This window comes from Lissotriton vulgaris, chromosome 9, assembly GCF_964263255.1.
Source record: "Lissotriton vulgaris chromosome 9, aLisVul1.2, whole genome shotgun sequence".
In the NCBI taxonomy this organism is placed as follows: Eukaryota; Metazoa; Chordata; class Amphibia; order Caudata; family Salamandridae; genus Lissotriton; species Lissotriton vulgaris.
Genome location: NC_141697.1, coordinates 143,770,969 through 143,793,166, shown reverse-complemented (window position 1 = coordinate 143,793,166; position 22,198 = coordinate 143,770,969). Strand labels below are relative to the sequence as shown.

General features: G+C 47.0%; 1 protein-coding gene across 1 annotated transcript in view; it reads right to left on the bottom strand.

Annotated features, from left to right (window-relative positions):
* SPTBN5 (spectrin beta, non-erythrocytic 5) overlaps positions 1-22,198 on the bottom strand; it is a 2,284,272-nt gene that overhangs the window by 175,162 nt on the left and 2,086,912 nt on the right. Inside the window, exon 60 of the mRNA XM_086937224.1 lies at positions 10,226-10,443. Coding sequence (XP_086793350.1) covers positions 10,226-10,443 — 218 coding nt within the window. The remainder of the gene's footprint in view (positions 1-10,225; positions 10,444-22,198) is intronic.

Here is a 22,198-nt window from a genome sequence, read left to right as displayed (position 1 = left end):
TTGAACAAGCAACCCTAGACAATTTCTTTTCAACCAAATCTCTTATTAAATTACATTCTAGGACTGGGGATAGTAAAAATGGGGGGATTCAAGTGGTTAGGAAGAGTTCTACCATTCCACAAGACTCCTCCAATATAAGTGGAACGGCTAGTGGGGCTAGTGGGGTAGCCAGTCCAGAATCTTTACATCCTCCTGTTGTTACCACTAAAGGGGGGTCTCGTCCGTCAGGCCAAAATCAAAAGAATAATCCCCACCCATCAGACCAATCGAGGGCGAACAAATCCCAACCTAAGAAGCAATTGGCACCCGAGGTAATGGGCACTATTAATACTTCTAAATCAAGGCACCACGGAACCACCAATTGCCATGACCCAGCCCAAATTACAATGACTTGTTCTGCTTCACTTGCAATTAGACAGCCTGATGTTTCCCCTCCTAAAGTTGCCCATAGAATACCTCCTATGAATCTGCCCCCAGAATGTCATCCCTTTGTTGCCATTCTTACCAACGTTCGACCATTGTTGGCCGGCCAGCAAGAATCCTTCCAGACGCTAAAAAATAAAACTATGCACTGGTTAAGGATAAATAGACCACTGCCAAGGGAACTTGATGGGCTGATTCTAGGTGTTAGAAGGGTAGGTTGGGTAGGTAGGGGTCATAAGAGTTTTGAGGGGGACTGCGTAGTAGTTAACTTCAAGGATCCTAGGGTAGCCTTGCAAATTTCTAAGCAGAACTTGGGTGCTAGCAGTTCTGGTATTGGAGTGGTTGATCTGACCTTCTTTTATCCAAGAACAGTTGGCAATCACTTTGGTCCTGCCCCAGATACAAGATGTTATTATAACGGTGTACCCCCCGGATTTGATCCCTTCCTGGTGCCTAGCCAGCAATCCCTGTGGACGGGGAGCTATGGAGGGCCTGCGGGTTATTGAAATGATATCTCCCCAGGGGTTGTCTCTTCACCCACAGGCCCGAGCCCACGGTTGGTTTCCTGTTACCTGGAGACCACTGGCAATGGAAGGTCACCTATCCCCATTGCCAGGAGTCCCCAGCAACAGGGTGGAAATCTTGGTAGTGGGTACAAGGAGGGAACTAGAGTTTCCCGCATAACCCCTGAGAGGGGGCAGGTTACTAATCCTGTCCCCCTTGTTGAGCCTACTGTGGCTGATCCTATTATGAAGATTCTTAGCTGGAATGTCGCTGGGATTGCAAGGAAGCTGGCTGTCCCGGAATGGAAAACGTTAGTGGAGGGTTTCTCCAATTGTATTTTTCAAGAAACCTGGTGTAGGGAGCCATGCCACAAGGTAGGCTATTCATCTTTTTTCTTGCCAGCAGTTCCTTCTCCTTATGGGAAAGGCCGTCCCTCTGGAGGTCTTCTTATATGGGTCGCTATTTCACTTGGTTGCCAGGTTACCCAGCGCAGGACCGACTCCCCTGACCTTTTAAGTATAACGCTCACAGGACCAAAGAGAGGGTTAATCCTAGACATTTTTAATATCTATGTCAGGGGCACGAAGGGAGGCCATCCTTCACCTACTGTTTCTGAACTCGAATTTCGGCTAAGAAGAGGTCCCGATAGTTCTCATGTCTTAGTTGCTGGTGATTTTAATTGTACGTTCGAACCTCTTGGGCTGGAGGACTCTTTGGTGACTGTAGAGGACGATAACAGGAGAGGTATACCAACTCTGTCCTTGCCACCTATCAAAAGGTGGTCCCAGGTGGCGGTCCAAATCTATTCCCTAACCCTGGAATTTGATCTTCGGGCAACGAATGGTAGGACGCCTCTGGATTCTTCTGGAGCGCATACCTACAACAGGGTGGATCACACGTCTAGAATAGATTACATCCTTCTTGACGCCAAATTCTGGGCTTATTTGTTGGACATGGAGGTACTCCCCTCAGTAGAGAGCGACCACAACTTGCTCTCCCTTGCTCTTCGCCCCTTTTGGTCGGAGAACTTGGTACCCTATGTGTCCTCCATAACTCCTGCTCACCAGGAGCTTTACCCTTCTAACTGTGGCAGGCGCCTAAAATGGAGTAATTTAATTATGGACAAATATAAAGTCCTATCCATTTCAAAACTTTTGGTCTCTGCCCAGTCTAGGCTAGATGATTCCACGTTAAGTCCTGAGGAAGTATCATCACTTTTTTGTGCCACTACTAAGGCCCTGCGCAAACTTTTTTATCTTCCCAACACGACCTCTAGAGTGTTAAAGTCTAAACCTAGGCAGAACCCTTATGAATGGTACACTAAAAAATGTAGGTAGATGAAAAGCTCTTTGATTAATGATGTGAAGAGCCAGTCACTGCCAGATATACGCTTGGCGAGGAAAAATTATTCTTTGACGGTGATTGCATCAAAGAGGGAATGGGAGGATCGTTTCTGGGAGGACTTGCGGAAGGCTAGTCTGGACAGGGACGCTAGAGGTTTCTGGGCCCTCATACGATGTAGGGACAGACCAGACAGTTCACTGTTGACGTGTAACATTACCCCTCAGAGTTGGTTCAATCACTTCTCATCCCTCTATGTAGCAAACGACCTACTCACCAGCAATACCCCCCTGCTAGGACTTTCTATAACTGGATTAGAGCATGCCCCTTTCACTGCGAGAGAGGTGTTGGATGCGATTAAAACCCTGGTACCACTGAAAGCAGCAGGGCCCGACGGGTTACCAGGTGACCTAATACGGGCAAGCCCCGGGGAGTAGGGGATTCTTGTATCTTCACTGTTAAACGCCATTATTGAGGGTGCGCCCATTCCGGAATCCTGGAAGGGGGCAGAGGTTGTCCCGATATTCAAGAAGGGGTGTCGGGACAGCCCTGCCAACTACAGGCCAATAAGCCTAATTGACTCTACACAAAAATTAGCAGGGAAGGTGATCCTGCGAAGGATGTTAGAATGGATGGACGACAATAACATTCTGTCGGACCTCCAAACCAGGTTCCGCACTGGTACTGGGACCATCGAGCAGGCCTTTAGATTAACTCTTCTCCATTGGAAGGTGGTGGTACTGGGAGGGGGCAGTCTTTATCTAGCTTTTATAGACCTGAAGACTGCCTTCGACCTGGTTCCCAGAGAGAAGTTATGGAAGGTACTGTTAAATCTTGGGTTGCCCCCGTATATTCTTTTTTTATTGTTAAAATTTCATGATGGTAACTTTGCTCAAGTGAGATGGGGCACGAAGGGCGAAAAAACAGAAAGAATTCCTGTGGGAAGGGGCGTCCGCCAGGGATGTGTCTTGGCGCCCACTCTGTTTTCGCTTTATGTAAACGGAGTGGTTGACCATCTACTTGGAACTCCCTCGGACGCTCCTTCACTGGCGGGCAAACGGATTCCCACACTGCTCTTTGCAGACGACACTCTCCTTATTTCTAAGTCCCCCATGGGTCTGCAGAGCCTCTTAAATAGCTTTCAGGAGTTTTGTCTGTCGAGAGGCTTGGTAATAAACACAGACAAAACTAAGTTCCTGGTCATGAACCCCCCTAGGAAACTTGGCAGGCTTCCAACCTTGAACTCCGAGCCACTAGAGAGAGTTTCCGAATTTGACTATCTGGGTATCCGCCTCAACGACTCCCTTTCCTGGAATCCACACATTTACAAAATGCTACTGGGACATAAAAGGGTAGGAGGAGCACTACTTAAGAAACAACGCTCCTCATCCAGTAAAGCTCTTGCCCCAGTAGTGGAAATATATAAAGCGAGAGGGGTCAGTGCCGCCCAATATGGAGCGGAGTTGTGGCGCACATGCAACCTAGACCCAATAGTCAAATCGGAGACCAGGTTTTTGAAAGAACTGATGGCCTTGCCACGGAGTACTCCAAATGTGCCAGTATTACTGGATATAGGTTGTAGACCCATCGGGGACCAAGCACAGCTTCGCCCACTGCTCCTTTGGGCGAGGTTGTGGCGAGTGCCCGAATTGGTCTCCCACGCTGAAGCTCTGTCTGAGGTCATGGATATGGCAGGGTGGTCCAGGATCAAGTGGCTGAGGGATGTCAAAAGACTGTTAATGGAAATAGGGTTACCCGATCCTTGGGCTACGAAATCTGCCCCACCAAAGGCTACAGTTAAAAAGCTGTACTGGAACTGGGTCTCTGCAAAATTACATTTAGACTCACGCCATTGTAACGCAACAGTAGCTTTTGTGAGAATTAAGGATGTGGTGGCTTACGAAACCTATTTAGACATTATTTCTATCCCTTTTGACCGCACCCTGTATTTTAAGTTTCATGTGGGTACCCTACCTGTAGGGGAGGTAGTTGCGCGTTGGAAGCGCCCTCACCAACTATCCCCTTTTTGTGCATCCTGTCCTACCCGCATAGAGTCAGTGGCCTACATCTTCTTTGAATGCCCAGACTATTGTGCCCCGCGGTCTCGTTGGCTTAAACCACTCTGTATACTTTTGGGTATTCATCAGTGTTCAGCGTTGATGTGTATTTTAATGACTGACACATCCTCTGTGATTGTATGCGCTGTCGCTAAATTTTTGAAATGCACTTGGTTGATTCGTAACAGAAGGCTTTCACTATCAATTTAATCCTTGTTTTAACCTTTTAAATCATTTCTTGTATCCATTTTTAACAATTATGTGTAACAGAGTGTATATGATATCATTATGAATTGTGCTTTTGTATTGCTTTTATGGTACTTGTATACCGAAATAAAGCCTATCAATCAATCAAATCAATCAATCAATTTACTGAATCGGTAAAAATACCGAATTGCAAAGGGGGACAGGGTGTCACTTTGACACCCTGTTGCACCCCTGTAACTGGCTTGTGCGCCATGTGGCACTCAGACATGCCCTTAGGGCATGTGTGCCACATGGCACAGTTGTACATGCACAGATGGGCATGTACACAGGGATTCGTTATTTACCATGCAATTGTATTACATGGTAAATACCGAATCCTGACAGGCCTGTAGCACTGTACAAAGTGCTACCTACATCTGAAAATACAGAATCGGTAATTTTACCGGTTGGTAAATTTACTGAATCGGTAAAATTTGCAGAATCAGTAAATTTACCGATTCTGTAATTTTACCGATTCAGTAAAATTACCGATTCGGTAAAATTACCGATTCTGTATGTTTTTGAAGCCCCTACATCTCCATAGCCCAATACCGGTCGGAAACGGACGAAAATCGGTATTTTCGGTCGTTTCCGACCGGTATTGGGCTACCTACATCTGGCCCTAAATCATTCTGTTTATAGTGGACAATTGAGGGATGGATAGGAATGGTTGTGATTAATGCTGCTAGTTCAAAGCTGGTGCTAGCCTAACGTGTCTCCTAGCATACTTGTTGGGGAATCCTTCTCATGATTGAGCAACAAACCAAATTCGGCCAGCTTCTTTACTGATCCACAGGTACATTATTGGCTGGAACCCTTGAGTAAATTCCAGGTCACAGGACATCTGGAAACACACGATCAAATAAAGGCAAAATTACGCTTAGTGATGGCCCCTGGTAGAGGAGAACTGGAGAGAGCAGGGAGCATATCCACTTCAAAAATACTATAAGTAGACTTTCATTAATATAAAAAAACAGAGTTTATATTGCTCCCTCTGACTATGTCTTGATCACTCCGGCCCCCTCTACTATCCCTCAAAACCACACCTTCCCTACGGAATGCCCCACACAACCCCTACCCAACACTCAACTTTCAGACTGGGCCTCGCGTCTGGATGAGATTGCTTGCCAACATTATCTTCTCATGAAGGAACTCAGGGATTTGAAATCCATCATTATGGAACACCTCCCTCTACTCAGATCCTTTAGCACTTTAGAGAATCAACCCCTCTTCCTGTCTGGCACGGCTCCTGCACTGGTCGCGCACACCTGACACTGTACTGCGAACACTTTACCTCTCCCGAATGCCCCCTCCACCCTAGAAGACTGAAGGCTGGTCTCTAGACAAGTGAGATCCGGAATCTACTCCACCCGTACTACCAATCACTAGGCCCTAACAAGTCCTGACCGGGGCACATCCCAGCCCTCCACGCTAACCCTTACAGAGAATCCTCCCACAACATGACAGGAATAAATATTGACAAACTCCAGCGCATCAATATCCTTCCGGCAAGCACCTCACATTCGACTGACCAATTGAAATGCGTACTTCTCAACTGGAGATCAGCGAATAAACACGCCTACAACATCTATGATCTCATCCTAACTAACAAGCTAGCCATCATTAGCCTCACGGAAACCTGGCTAACCAGCATCTCCACCCTATCCTTGACCTTCTAGTTCCGCTTAGTCATGACCTAATTCATGTGGACAGATCTATGAAACAGAGTGGAGGAATAGCATGTATACTCCAAAATACACTCTCGGTTTCACACTCAAATTCCACCACGTCAACCTCCAGTGAATGTCTAATCATCAATATTTCCAGCAAAAACTGTTCTGTTTGCAAACTACACACATTATACCACCCCACAGGTGCCAATCTTTCCTTAATTGAGCAATTAATGGAAATCATCTCATCCAAAGGTGACCCTGTAGTGTCCCAAATCTTCTTGGGAGGCTTTAACCTCCACTGGTCTAACCCAAGCGATCACGCAATGAATTGTCTTAAATCCTTCCTACTGGATCATGAGCTGACACAATTCTGTGATAGTCTAGCCCACAACAAGGGAGAAATTCTGGATCTCATCATATTCCAAGGTAACACCATCACACTGGACTCCATTATCGCTTTCGACTGGTCCAACCACTATTGCATCTTCTTCTTTATTAACCGGGTTGTGTCCACGAAGGGCGATCACCCCAAGAAAACATAGCAATGGAACCTCAGAAATATCAACACTCAAGCTAGCAATCTGTTTTACAAACGTCTGGTCTCCCCACTCAGAAATGAAGGATGTTCATGTCCTCACAGATTTCTATAATGTTTCTATTTCTGGTATCATGGACACTAAAGCCCATTTACAATAAAAAAAGCCTCCTATAAAAACTCCAAACTGTAATTCAACTACACCCTAAACTCTGAACGCTCTACTCTAAAGGCAGAGGAAAGATCCTGGAGATCCATATTATCTACCGATCACCTAAACCACCTTAGAGCTGTCAGGAGCTCTTACAACATAAAATTCAAGAGTGCAAAAGCCAACTTCTTCAGATCCCAACTTAATTGAGCTAAAAGCTGCCCCAAGAAACTATTCAAAATTGTTAATCAACAATTGCTCAAAGCGCCAATCTGCCCGAACTCTGGAAAAGGCACTCATACTTGCGACGATTTTGCTGCCTTCTTTGTCAAAAAAACTTCAAGCATCAATATTGATCTAGAATCAAAGAGGGCTCTTCTTCCACCTGACCACCAAGAGCTGCTCGTTCCCCCAGCTCTACACCCAAGAACAATGCCTCTTGGCACACGTTTACACCCCTCAGTGAAAGTGACATATACAACACTATTTTTGTGATCAAACCATCCAGTCACTTCGACGACCCTCTACCGCCTCCCATATTCGAAGAAATATAGGCTGACATCATTCCCACTAGGATAAAGATTGTTAACAATTCACTATTGCAAGGCACGATACCCGGCTGTCTAAAAGCAGGGCAAGTATACCTCATGCTAAAAAAACGAACGCAGACAGTTCTGATCTGAATAACTTCTGACCTATTTCCAACATCCCCACGCTGGCGAAACTTTCAGAAAAGTATGTGTCATCTCAACTCTGTTCTCACATTGAGAAATTACAATTGTTGGATCAACATCAATCAGGCTTTTGGAGAGTCCACAGAACAGAATCTGCACTCATGTACATCATGGATGACATTTTAATGTTGCTAGAACGAAATGAATTCTGCCTCCTTATTCTCCTTGCAAAAACAACAGTTGATGGACAGAATGCAGAACAATGTCATACATTCACCTCAGTACAGAGAACTGGGCCTAAATCCATCGTTTTTTTGCTCACCACACCACCCCAGTTCAGACATTAAATGCTACAAGTGGGCCTGAAGCACGTATTGTGCATCCCACTTAAGTAGACCTTTAACCCTGTCTCAGGCCTGCCATTTTAGCCTGTGTGTCCCGTTTTTAAACTGACATTTCAACAGTGCACAATAAACCTTTTGTTAGGCCTAAACCTTCCTTTTTAATTACATATAAGTCATTCTATGGTTGGCCGTAGAAAGCACAGAGGGCAGGGTGCAGTGTATTTAAAAAGTTGAACATGTCCTGATAGTGAAAAACTCTTAAATTTGTTTTTCGCTGTTGCAAGGCCTACCTCTCCCATAGGAAAACCTTGGAGTTACCTTATTACATTTATTAAGCTGTCATTTCCAAATCATGTTTGATGTCTTTGGAAATGTAAAGAAAAATCCTAATTTATGGTGGAGTTGGGCTTAAAATTATAATTTTGAAAATGACAAAGTTGGAATTTTGCTACCTTACCCATTTATGGCCTGTAGCCTGTCTCTGGGTCACATGAATGGGTGTAGCTGATAGTTGGGTTTTGTGTATTTCTTCTAGACAACTACAAACAATAGAGAGCTTAGGTGTGCCTAGATGGGCCATCACTGTCCGGATGAGAGAGAGCAGAGATAAGCACAGCCCTATTTACACGTGTGTCCTGCCTCCACACAAAGGGCTGAATACTCCCTGTAGTTAGTGTGGAGCCAGGACAGGGAAAAGAGGATGCCTGGTGACCTCAAAGGGATACCTCTAGACGCTTCTCCCCCTTTGAAGGCACTACTGGTTATAAATATTGGACCTCGAAAACCACCTCTTCAGTAGACTTTTGGGCCTGTGGATATTCTGTTACGAAAAGGGCTGCTGTGCTGCTGAAGGACTGCCACTCTGCTGGATTGCTGCCCTGCTGGAGCACTGCCTTGCTGAACTGCTGCTGTGCTGACCTAATATCTGCTGCCCTCTTGCCAGCTGAGAAGGACTGGACCTGCATCTGTTGAACCCGGAAACAGCAGAGTGACTCCAAGGGCTAGTTGGCTGGCCTCCTGACTAGAGCCTCAGGGACAGGAGACTCCCACAACCTTGAAGCCAGCACTTTTTTTTGTCTAAGTTTTATATAGCAAACTTGATCCGAAGGTATCGGGTATCAGAGTGCTAGTTTCGTTACAGACAGACATCTTCATTTTTTGTTAGGCATAGGGTGATTAAGTGCTTTTCTCAGAGCCACAGGACGTTCAGCGTATTTGCTGAGACTCGAACCGAGTTCCACAGATTTGAGGTTGACCACCCTAGCCCTTAGGCCATATCCTCTCCCACATCCTCTCCACTTGGACTCTGCCATCTGTGAGCCTACCCTGCTATGCAATGCCACCCTAGTCCAGGACCCTTGGAAGTGAGCATAAGGTGCTCTGCCAGCCTCTGTGGTCTAGTGGAACCAATGCATATTCTCTGCTATACAGCTTAATCCTGAGCAAAACCGATGCATCACTGCTACTGCATGGATCAGAACCATTGCAAAGACCCACATCACATTGCAACTCAACACATCATCGGAACTGCAGCTGTGCAATGCATCCTTGGTGCAAGCCTTCTAATCCTTCAATGACAGCAGCCTCAACGATGACCGGACTCTGCATCGCAGCCTGGCAGAGCATCATAACCAGTGCATTGCCTCGACTGCGTGCCGCATCCTCGATGCCGAACTTTGCTTCATAAGCCCTAGTTGATGGGATCCTCGACGACAACACAGGAGCTTGCATTGCAGCCTTGCTGCATCTCGGAATTGACGCACCACTTCGCTGCGCAGTGCATTGTCGATGAGTACCCTTGCAACGCTCCACAAACCAGGATTGAGGGTACCTTGTTCAGTGAGCCTAACTGGGTCCCTGTAGCCAATCGTGCTCCATCACGGTTGGCCTGAACTTGTGACTTTCTCCCTGTCTGGCAATACCAGATATCCTGTTAGTGTGTTGTGCTTTTTGGTGCTATTTACACTAAAATCTTTAAAATTACATATCTCAGTTTCATCTGATACTTTTAATGAAAGGTTGCACCCAATCCAAACTGCACACAGGCTGGCAAAGCTGGGTTGTCAGACTTAGCAACACCAGAACAATATAATGTTTTCCTATGTTGATATGTATGAGTACCAAGTTGACCACTAGTGTGAGGTAGTCACTGTACACCAGGGATCCTAGGCCCTTAGCCCCAGTGATTTCCCAATGGTCCCCTGCAGTTCAACGGTTCGCATTAGTGTGCTCCGAAATTCAAATAAATTAACATTAATACATTAAACGGTCACCTACATGAGTTCTCTGCATTCATTGAAGTAGAGCTGGACCTGTTCGGCCTGTACCAGTCTCTCTTTCCTCTCCTGGCACTTCCTGAACAGCTTCTCCCAGCATTCCTTCACCTCAATCAGCCTTTCTGCCACATTCTCCTTCACCTGTGGATACTCCAGGCTAACACGTTGAGCCTCCCTGTGAACCCGCTCCACCTCCTTCTTGATGGCCGCAAGGTCTCTCTGCAATAAAAGCATGACACCACAGATGTAGCCCAGAGGTCTCCACTGTTATTTACAAAGCATCCACTTCACCGTTTAACATGTAGAAATACACACAAAAATGAGTTACTTACCTGTAGCTATGGTTCTCCAGTATTGGTATCTTTCATACATTCACATGGTTGAATCATCCCCCACGTTGTAGTGGGAGTTCCACTGTACTACAATAAAAGCAGTAGATAATGCTATCCCAGTTGCAGCCTTGGTGCCCAGAGCGAAGTCCAATGTACCCAGAAAGTCGAAGATTAAGTGGTATCTTGATCTGAATCTTGTCTCATGACGAATCTAGGGACCCACCCACAGGTAAGCTCTTAAGTACCCTAAGGAAAGGGTTGGGACGATTCAAGCTTCCCTCCCAGAGAAGGAGTTGTACAGTGGAGAGGATACTCCCATGTCCTTTGTCCAGTTTTGTGCCATCAGATGCTTGAATCATCCCAGTCGTCGTAGTGGGAGTCCCAGTGTATTACCATAAAAGCAGTAGATAATACTATTATAGGCTACAATGCAATGAGCAGTCACTGCAATAGCCTATCTACTTTCTTTTGTAAAAAAAAGAACCAAACTTGAACAACAACCAATAAGGGGATAGCACCCTGTAGAACACTCCCTAGAGACACTGAGTTCCACAGATGTTCAAGCAACAGTGTGAAACTACAGACTTGAGGAAATGAGGAAAGCCTCTCAGGAGAGGAGGGTGGGTCGCATGTGAATCTATGAAAGATACCAATATGGGAGACCCGTAGTTACAGGTAAGTAACTAATTTTCTTCTCCATTATTGGATCTTTCAACGATTCACATGTTTGAATCAGAGTAGATAGCAGTTGTATAGGCACACAAGCATAGAAGTAAAAATTAAATTGGGTGGTGGGTATTAATATAAATCCATATACCTTAACATATTGCAAAAGCAAAACAGTATCTTAGAACTTTATAATAGTAAAAAGAAATAAATGAAGAAGGAAAAATACCTCTAAGAATAGAGACTTACCTTATTGAAATAGATGTTGCAAGACCGCCTGTCCTACAGCTGCGTCACTGTAAGTAGCCAGATCCAGACAATAATGCCATGTGAAAGTATGTTTACTCTTCCATGTTGCGGCATGGCAAATCTTGTCCAACAGGACGTCAGCAGATAGAGCAGCAGCAGAGAATATTGCCCTTGAATGTGCTTTGGCCTTGACTGTGAGCGGTTTACCCATTGTAGTATGGCAAAGCTGAATAGTTGCAGGAATCCATCTTGCAATAGTTCTCTTTGTGACTGAAGCACCCAGTCTTTGAGGTCCATGTAACACCAGCAATTGATCTGTTTTCCGTAGTTGCTTAGGGCTCGATGTAGGAGACCTAATACCGGTCGGAAACGGCCGATTTCGGCCGTTTCCGACCGGTATTAGGGTTTTCTAATGTAGGAGCATGCTTTACAGAATCGGTATTTTACAGAATCTGTATTTACAGATTCGGTAAAATTACCGAATCGGTAAATACAGACTCGGTAAAAATACCGATTCTGTAAAACCACATGTAGGTAGCACATCTTTGAGTGCCGCAGGCCTTTCAGATTCAGTATTTTACCACTCAAACCAATTGGGTGGAAAAATACCGAATCCAGGTGTGCATGCACATCAGTGCATGCACACCTGTGCAATGTGACACACAGACATGCCCTTAGGGCATGTCTGTGTGCCACATGGCACACAAGTCTGGAATTGGGGTGCCAGAGGGTGTCAAAGTGACACCCCCTGCACCCTTGCAAAAATCTGAATTTACAGAATCGGTAAATACCGATTCAGTATTCACCATTGATTCCTATAGGCTTCAAGGCCCATAGGAATCAATGGGGAATGCCGATTCTGTATTTACCGAATCGGTAAATACCGAATCTTACAGATTCTGTATTTACCGATTCTGAAATACCTACATAAGCCCCCTTCTATTTTACCACTTCTTAAATACCGAATCGGTAAAATTCGGTATTTTAGAAGTGGTAAAATAGAATTACCTACATCTAGCCCCAAGTTCTTTGCAAATAAAACTTAAGACGTCCTTTAATGTCTAAAGAGTGAAGAAACTTCCCTGCTGGAGAGGAAGGATGTAGAAAAAAAGTGCAGAGGACAATACGCTCATTAAGGTGAAACTGAGTTGGAACCTTTGTGATGAATTTAGGATTTGTTCTCAGTAAAATGTATTCCTCTGTGAATCATAAGTAAGGTTCTCTTATAGTGAAAGCTTGGATTTTACTTACTCTCCTCGCAGTGGTAATAGCTATAAGTAATACCATCTTCCAAGTCAGGAACTTGAGTTCTATTTTGTGAATTGGCTCAAACGGTGGTTTCATCAGTTGAGATAGGACTATGTTGAGACACTGAGTGGACCGAATGGGAGGAAAAGTTCTAAATAATTCCTTCATCAATTGTTTGATGACACGAGAGGAACAAATGTAGGAAGTATCAGAAGTACACCTGTATCCGGAGATGGCTGTGAGGTGGACGCTCACTGATGCACATGCAAGATCTGACTTTGCCAGGGAGAGTAGATAAGGCACAACTTGTTCCGGAGATGAGAGAAGAGGGTGAATGTTGTTCTGAAGGCACCAAGAACAAAAAAAATAATTCCATTTTAATCAATACGTTTTATTGGCGGACTTAGCTCTAGACCTAGACAAAACATCCCTAAAGTCCTGGGGATGTTTAAATCTTTGAATTCATTGAATTCAGGTGCCAAGTATGCAACTGAAGAGAGGCTGGATGTGAGTGCAGGATTTATCCCTTGCTCATGGTCAGTAGAGTTGTTATCACTGGAAGGTGATAAGGCTTGGACTCCGAGAGTAGAAGAAGCTCAGTGAACAGTTCTCTTTTCATCTTCATTAGAACTCTGGAGAGGACAGGGTATGGGGGAAAAGCATAGGCAAAGATTCCTGACCATCTCATCATAACAGCATTCCCAGCTGGCAAAGAACCATAATGCTCAAGTTACTTACCTTCGGTAACGATATATCTGTAAGAAACTGTAGTTAGTATTAGATTCTTTACCTTAGAATATCCCAGACGTCAGACTGGATCCGGAAACTTTTGCGTAGCAGTACCCTTGCGCGTCTGTAGCTCCACGTCCGTCGTCGGCGTCGTTGGCGCCAGGATGACGTCGCCGGAGTACTTAGACGCTGCCCTCACGCGCTGAGGTCAGTTCTTATACACAGCTTTTCCGCACCAGAAACGCAGAGCCATGATAAAAACCAACACTGGTGCGATGAAACTAGGGCCCTGAAAGGGGATGACCTTAACCCTAGATATCGGTTCGCAGAATGGGGAGGATGGGTGGGGCGATAAGGAATCTAACACTAACTACTGTTTCTTACAGATGTTTATGTTTATGCAATTTTTAAAGCGCACAAATACCCGGAGGTGTCTCGGCGCTCAGAATACAGAACCGTAGCTACAGCAGATGGATTATAGTGTAAAGAACCAGGTTTTTAATTTTTTCCTAAAGCTGATGAGAGTAGGGGCAGTTTTGATGTGCAGGGACAGTGTGTTCCAAAGTTTGGCCGTGGAAACTGTGAAGCACCTGTCACCCCAGTTGGCCTTCTTTGTTCGCGGGACTTTAAGCAAGTGAGCAGAGGAGGAGCGGAGATTTCTAGAATATACCAGGGGACAAAGGCTTCTTCTGAGGAACTGTGGGCCCAAGTTGTTGACTGCTTTATAGGCAATACAAAGTGACTTAAATTTTGTTCGGCTCCTGACTGGGAGCCAGTGGAGTTGCCAGATAAAAGGGGAAATGGATGTGAACTTGGGAACTCCCAGTAAAACTCTAGCAGAAGCGTTCTGGACTAGCTGCAGTCTGTTCATGACTTTTTCCTGGGCATTAAGAAGGAGGGCATTACAGTAATCTATTTTGGAGAAGACCAAGGTGCTGATTAGAGTTTTGCCGGCTGAGGAGGGAAGGTATGGCAGGAGTTTTTTGATCCTTTTCAGGATAAAAAAAGATGAAGAGACCACGGAGTCGACGTGATGATGAAAGGTCATTTTGTCATCAAATATAACTCCCAAGGGGAGGAGCTTCGCGGGCAAGCAAGATGGCCGCGTAAGCTCGGAGCTCCGGAGACCCTTCGACCCTCCGCATAAATCCTGATGAGAATCCTGATCCACGGCAGTGGAATATTGTGGGTGAACGGTTGTTGAGACGGGACCCGCTGTCCGATTCAAAATCCGACACTCCTAGGCGGAGTTACACCGTGTTGAAGATTCGTGCCGGTGACGTGCTATTGCCTGTGTGGTGACTGACGACTGCGACGTTGTCACACATAAGCGGTGTGCTGTGAGAGTGCCTACTCCGTTGGCCCAACGAAGCACGCGGAGTTGCGGAGTGGTACGGCACTGATCAGCAACTGGTGTCTGCGGCACCTGAAAGTCGCATTGAAGAGCTGGTGTGGCCTTGGTGTGCGATCCATTGTTCTGGTCCCCGAAACCATCATGGCGGGCAAAGACGAGCCAGATAAGGCGACGATCCGAGTGAGTAGGAAAACTACTTATTCCCAATCGAACAAAATGGATCGCTACGCCCAGCAGAAGAACTCACCAGGCGCAGCTGCCCGGCCTAAGGACTCTCATCGAGACGAGTCGCCAGACACGTCGGACCTGACACTCCATGATGTTATGGGCGCCATTGCGGGCATCAAAACTGAGATGCACAAACAACATGAGGTCCTGACGCATAAAGTCGATACCCTGGCGATTGAGATCAATTTGATTAGAGCCGATCTGGGTAAGACCAACAATAGGGTCAAATCGTTGGACATTAAAACCGCGAGCCTCACAACTGATGTATCGGACCTACAAACAGAGGTCCGAGACTTGAGGTCGGCCAAAGATCTTTTCTCGAGGCGACTGGATGATTTTGAAGGACGTGCCAGGCGACAGAACGTTCGAATCATTGGAGTACCAGAAGGGGCAGAGGAATCGGCCACCGATCTTTTTGTGGAAGACCTGATACAAACTCATCTGGCCCCTGCGGGCCTCAGCCATTTCTTCTCAGTGGAGCGAGCTCATAGACTGCCGGGGGGACGCCCGAAACTGGGTGCCCCCTGAAGTGCACGGCTGTTTAACTTCAGGGATCGGGACGCTATCCTGCAGGCCTCAAGAAGGAACGGGCCGCTTAAGTTCCAAAATGCGGATATAAACTTTTATCCGGATTTTACTCGGTCGGTACAGCAGCAGCGACAAAGTTTCGCGGGGTGAAGAGGCGACTCAGAGACCTGGGGATGAAGTACTCAATGATGTTCCCTGCGAAACTGCACATTGAACATGATGGCCGTGCTATATTCTTTGATTTGCCTGAAGTGGTGAGCGAGTGGTTGGACACTTTGCCGCAGAGACATGATGAACGCGAGGAACATTCGGAGGGCGCCTCGGGAGGCCCTGAGCAACAGGAGTAGAGTCTATTCTCGCAACTTTATTGGACGGTGGGACTGTTGGTGACAACCGGTGTCACACTACTGCACTTTATAATGAATATCCTTCACTTTGTTATGGAGGGTGGCGGGGGGGCTTGTGTGATCTCCATTCTCCTCTAGGGTCTTTCTGTAGCGTAGTTTTCTGGAGCGACAGGCACACTGCTGGTTGGGGGGGCTACTTAGTCTGATGCAGGGGTGCAGGGTGGGGGGTGGTTCGATTGTTGGTTGTATGTTTTTCCTTTTTTTCTCTTTCTCTTCTTCAAGGCAATGTAAAGACTGTAATTCTTCTGATTATGTAACTATGATGCCTGCCGGGACTGGCGAAGGCCCACATTTCGACGATGGGGGGTAGGAAACTAAAAGTATTGTGTTGGAATGTCAACGGGCTGGGGGATCGCATTAAGAGAGGTGTGGTTCTGCAACTGTTTAAAAGATGTATGCCTGACGTTATTTTGCTACAAGAGACACACTTGGTGGGAAACACATGCCAAGCGCTTAACAGGAAGGGTTTCAAGATGGTGGCACACTCGGGGTTCTCTTCGGGGTCCCGGGGGGCGGGGATCATGGTGCGCGCGTCTCTCCCTTTTGAGATTGACTTTAGTGTTGCAGATGAGAGGGGGCGGTACGTTGCCTTCTCAGGGAGATGGGAGGGACGGTCGTTGGTTCTGGTTTCGGTTTACGTTCCCCCTGGGTTGCAAAACAACACGTTTCAGGACATTGGGGGCGCCATTTTAGGTCTCCCTGAGGGTCTGCTTATTATAGGAGGCGACTTCAATTCAGTTTGTTCGGGGACCCTAGAAAGACATCCACCCAGAGATCTCCGAGGTTCGCAATTGTGGCTCCCCGACTTCCTGGATACCATGGGACTTATTGACTGCTGGTGGCTCATGCATCCTACCCAGAGTCAATACTCATTCCCCTCAGGGGCACATGGAAGCCTCTCCAGAATCGATTATGTTCTGGCTCTAGCGGCCCACGCGTCGGCAGTCTCTGAAGCCCGATTACTGGCTAGGGGCATCTCAGACCACTCCCCGGTCTGGGTGTCCTTTGACTTCGACATCGTGGCGACCGAGAGGGTGGTATTGTTTAATCCGTGGTACTTCCGCAACCCCAAGACCCGTGGACTCATGGCCAAGGCTATTGAGCTTTATTTCTCTGAAAACTCGGGGTCAGTTACATCGGCTGTTACCCTATGGGAGGCATTTAAGACGGTCTTGAGGGGTGAGGTGTTCTCCCTTATTGCTGATGTTCGGAGACGCAGAGACGCGGATGTGGTGCGTATCGAATCTGAAACTAAAGATCTGGACTCCCAATTGGAAGTCGACCCGACACCGGACCTACTCCTTGTTCTCTCACTTAAACAGTCAGAGTATCGGGCTACTGTTACTGATGCTGCCAAGGTCATAGGTAGAGAGCAACAGGGTAGGATCTACGATGTCGGGGATAAGGCGGGCAAACTCATCGCTTGGCTGGATAAAAAATAGAGAGCCAGCCGTGTGGTCCCGGAGGTGCTGGGGGCGGACGGTGTGACTGTCACCGACCCGAGTGCCATTGTCCTGACTTTTGCGGATATCTGCCTATTGCCTGACACCGCCCCCCTGGAAGAACGGCTGTCCCCGTAGCCTATGGCTCCAACACATGTTCTATTAGCATATCTATCCTATATCCTCCCCCCCTCTATGGTCTTGCAATCGCGTGCTGTTCAGATTTTTTTTAGGTTATTTGGCCTAGCCTTTCCTATGCTCGGGCTCTGTTACACAAATGTTTAAATTGCCTTGCTTTTTAGCACTAGTTTGGTGCTTTCTCTTTTTCATCTTAGTTAATTTCTTAAAACTACAAATAAAAACCTTGGTACAATTTGGTAACATGCTTCTTGTACACCAGCCGTCTGACCGATGATATGCTGCCTAGCCTCCGGATGTAAGGCTAAATAGCTGTGTGCACTGACTCGACAATAAAGGTTTTCAAAAAATTAAAAAAAAAAATATATATATATAACTCCCAAGTTGCGAACCTTAGTGACTGGTTGGGGTGGAGCTCCCATTTCCGGTGGCCACCATTGCGGGGACCAAGCAGGTTCCAGTTTCCCGAATTTCATCACCTCTGTTTTGTCAGAGTTTAGTTTGAGACAGTTTGATGACATCCAGGTACTGATAGCCCGCATTCCCTCTTGGAAATTTGCAGCAACTGAGGCGCCGTCACTGTGTACAGATAGCACCAGTTGTGTATCGTCGGCATAAGTTGTAAGGGCGATTCCATAAGATTTTATTACCCTCGCTAAGTCCGAAACATAAATGTTAAACAGTGTCGGACTTAGCGAGGAGCCCTGTGGGATGCCACATGGAAGAGTGAAGGTGTGGGAGGTGAAATGGCCCATTTTTACTGTTTGTGGACGGTCAGCTAGGAAGGATGCTAGAAGTTCTTTCGCTTTGTTCTTAATTCCTATAGCTGAGACACGGTCGATCAAGATGACATGATCGACCGTGTCGAAGGCTGCAGAAAGATCTAATAGTATTAATACAGCTGCGACTCCTTTGTCCAGTGTCATCCTTATTTCATCTGCAGCTTTTAGTAACGCAGTCTCTGTTCCATGACCCTGTCTAAACCCAAATTGGGTATCGTCCAGTAGATTATTATTGTCTATAAAGTTTGATAGTTGTGTGTTCATTGCTTTTTCAAATACTTTAGCTGGGAACGGGAGACATGCAATGGGTCGGTAACTAGCAGAGAGAAGGGGATCGAGAGTGGGTTTTTTAAGAAGTGGCTGAATGATAGCCTCCTTCCAGACTGAAGGATAGGTGCCCATTGTAAACATAGCGTTACAAATGGACGTAAGGGCGGGGGAGATAGCTTCGGGAATGAGATTGAGAATGGCAGGTGGGCAAGGGTCTAATGGTGATCCTGATTTTGTACCCGAAACAAGTCGATAGACTTGTTCCTCCGTGACAGCTTCGAAGACCGAGAAGCTGGATGTATTACAATGTGCTGATAGATTCGTAGTGACAGTGGGAGGAGCGTGAGTGAAGGCTGAGAAAATGGCAATAACTTTATCTTTGAAGAAATTAGCAATAGAATGACAAAGGGATTGAGTTTCATCAAAGCTGGGAGCAGGGGGGTTGGAGAGGTGGGTGACCACCTGGAACAGTTTTTTAGATGAGTTATTTGCCTGGTTGATTTGGGAGGTAAAGTAAAATGTTTTTTCGGCGGTTATAAGATCTTTGTATTTGGAAAGGGCGCTTTTGTACACAATTTTGTCCGTAGGATTATAATAGCGGCGCCAATGTTTTCCAGGTTTCTGCAGTGCTGTCTCTGCAGTCGGAGGGATTCCGAGAACCAAGGGGGCGAGGGGAGTTTTCTGCTATGATGGGAGGTTTTGAGGGGAGCTAAATTGAGACAAGCCGTATTTAGGCTGTTAAGATAATTGGTGGAGGCCAATGAAGGGTCCTGTTCGGTAGTAGTAATGCTGTCAAGCAGCAATGCAGCAAGGTGAGGAGGATAAATATTTTTCCAGTCTCTAAAAGTAAAAGAAGAAGAAGATGTAGGGGAAAATGAAAAGGAATTAAGTTTTATGGAGAAGCATACTGCAGAGTGATCGGTCCAAATAAGAGGGATCACCTTGGAGACCAAAATGTGGGGGTTGCTGGTAAATAACCCATCTAGGGTGTGTCCGGCTTTATGGGTGGGCTGGTTGACAATTTGCTGTAGGCCGGCAGCTGCAAGATCGCTAATTAGTACCGCGGTATCAGGATCACAGGTGGCTTCAAGATGGAAATTGAAGTCTCCCAGTATGGTCAAATGTGGCGCTCCTGCTGAGACCTCGATAAGGTTATTAAGGTTGTTGAAAAATTTCAATCTGCATGCCTATAAAAGATTGGTTACTGGAGAGGCTGATGGTGAAAGAGAAAGCCTCACAATCACTATATTTAGCATCTGTAATATTAACTTTAAGGTGGTTCTTATAGATAATGGCTATTCCCCCTCCTTTTCTTTTGATTCTGTCTAACCTGCATACACAGTAATTTTCTGGGGTAGCTGCTTTAAAATCTGGACCTGAGGAGTCATCACCCCAGGTTTCAGTGATAAACAGGAGGTCTAGGTTGTGAGACTCGATAAGATCTAGGATTTCGGTTTTGTGCTTAGGGACAGAGCGCGCATTAATAAGCGCTGCTGAAACCTGGGGAGTGGGGGTGGTGGGAGGGGAAAAAGCTAGACATTTGTGAGGTCCTAAGATAGGATTGGTGAATAGCAGATGTGGTAAAGGATGAGGCAGATCTGCTAAGGTGTTCAATTGTAGGAGTTGTTCAGTGGTATATTTGTATGTGCTCGATTTATGAGTAGTGTGTGGCATGTCAGGGGCAGGGGGAATGGCCCCTGGCCCGGCCTCGGCGCGGACGAGCGCAGACGAGCTTGCCTTAAGCGCGCCTTCGGCACGCAATCGTCGCGCCCGCTGCGCTCGTCCGCTGCGCTTCCGGTGAACACACATGTTATATGGTGGAAGAAGGGGAGGGGAAAATTGGGGCGTGTCCAGCGCGAGTGGGCGTGTCAGCTGGGCCCCGGGATGGCGGCAGGAATTAATCGACACTCACCCGCGACAGCTTGTGATCAGCTGGGCGGGGTGTCAATGGGTGCAGTGGCAGGCTCCTGTGAGTGAGTAAGTTTTAAAAACACAAATTATTACACCAATCATTAAAAGAATGCAGGCTGTAGAGACTCCCGGCTTTTCGCCTCAGGAGCAGTTAAGTAAACGCTGCGCTCTCGATCAGCGCACGTTTAAATGCCAGGAAAAAGGGGGCGTGTCCAGCGCGAGTGGGCGTGTCAGCTGGGCCCGGGATTGCGGCAGGAATTAATCGACACTCACCTGCGACAGCTTGTGATCAGTTGGGCGGGGTGTCAATGGGTGCAGTGGTAGGCTCCTGTGAGGGCCTGATGCTGGGCCCACTGAAACTTCAGGTCCCACTGCAGAGCCTGCATCCGCCACCTGGCGTGATGCACCAGAAGGATGCAGGAGGCCATCAGCCCAAGAAGCCGCAGCATCAACCTGACCGAGACTCGGGATAACGGCTGAAAGATCGGAATCAGATCCTGAATATCCCGAACCCGCTGTTCGGGAGGATAAACCCGAAACTGCACCAAGTCTAGAACTGCTCCGATGAAGAGGAGCTTCTGAGAGGGACACAAGTGTGACATTGATGGAGAACCCCAGCAGGTGCAGGAGGTCTGCCGTAGTCTGGAGGTGGCTGAAGACTGCCTGGGGCGAGCCCGCCTTCAACAACCAGTCGTCGAGGTAGGGGAAGACTAAAACCCTTAACCTGCGCAGATGAGCTGCGACCACCGCCATCACTTTCGTGAACACCCGTGGGGCGCTGGTAAGGCCGAAGTGGAGCACGGTAAACTGAAAGTGCTCGTGGCCTACCGTGAACCGCAGATATATTGTTACCAAACGTAAGTAACTTGTGCATCTGAAACAAACAGGTTAGTATTAGATTCCTTACCTTAGAATAGATACCCCAGCAATACCAACCCCGGTGGTGGGTCTGCAAACCAATAATCACACCAGAAAGTCCTGGAGGACGGAACGGCCAAAGAAGCCATCTCTCCGGACTTGGCTGTCCAGGCAGTAGTGTCTTGCGAACGTGTGCAGCGAGGCCCACGTAGCTGCCTGACAGATGTCATGCAAGGGGACTGCCCGGCCCGGGTCAGTAGTAGCCGCCGTGGCCCGAGTGGAATGGGCCCTCAGCCCAACAGGAGGCTCCTTCTTAGCCAAAGAGTAGCATGCCTTGATACACAACACAACCCACCAAAAGATGGACCGTTTGTGCACCGCCTGTCCCATCTTAGCACCCACGCAACCAACAAAGAGTTGGTCATCCACACGGAACTGGCATGTGCGATCCAGAAAGAATGAGAGCGCATGTTTTGGGTCCAGACGGTGGAGCCGCTCTTCCTCGTTAGAGGGATGCAGAGGCAGAAAGAAGGTGGGCAAAGTGATGGACTGCCCGATGTGGAAGGCTGTGACTACCTTGGGCAGGAAAGAGGGTCTTATCCGCAACACAACCTTGTCCGTATGGATAGAAAGGAAAGGAGGCTTGGAGGAAAGTGCCTGGAGCTCACTCACTCTCCTGGCAGAGGTGATGGCAACCAGGAAAGCAGTCTTAAGAGTAAGAAGATGGAGAGGACAGTTATGAAGCGGCTCAAAAGGAGCACACATCAGGTAAGTCAGAACCCGGTTCAATTCCCACTGAGGCATCACGAAAGGAACATGTGGAAACATATGA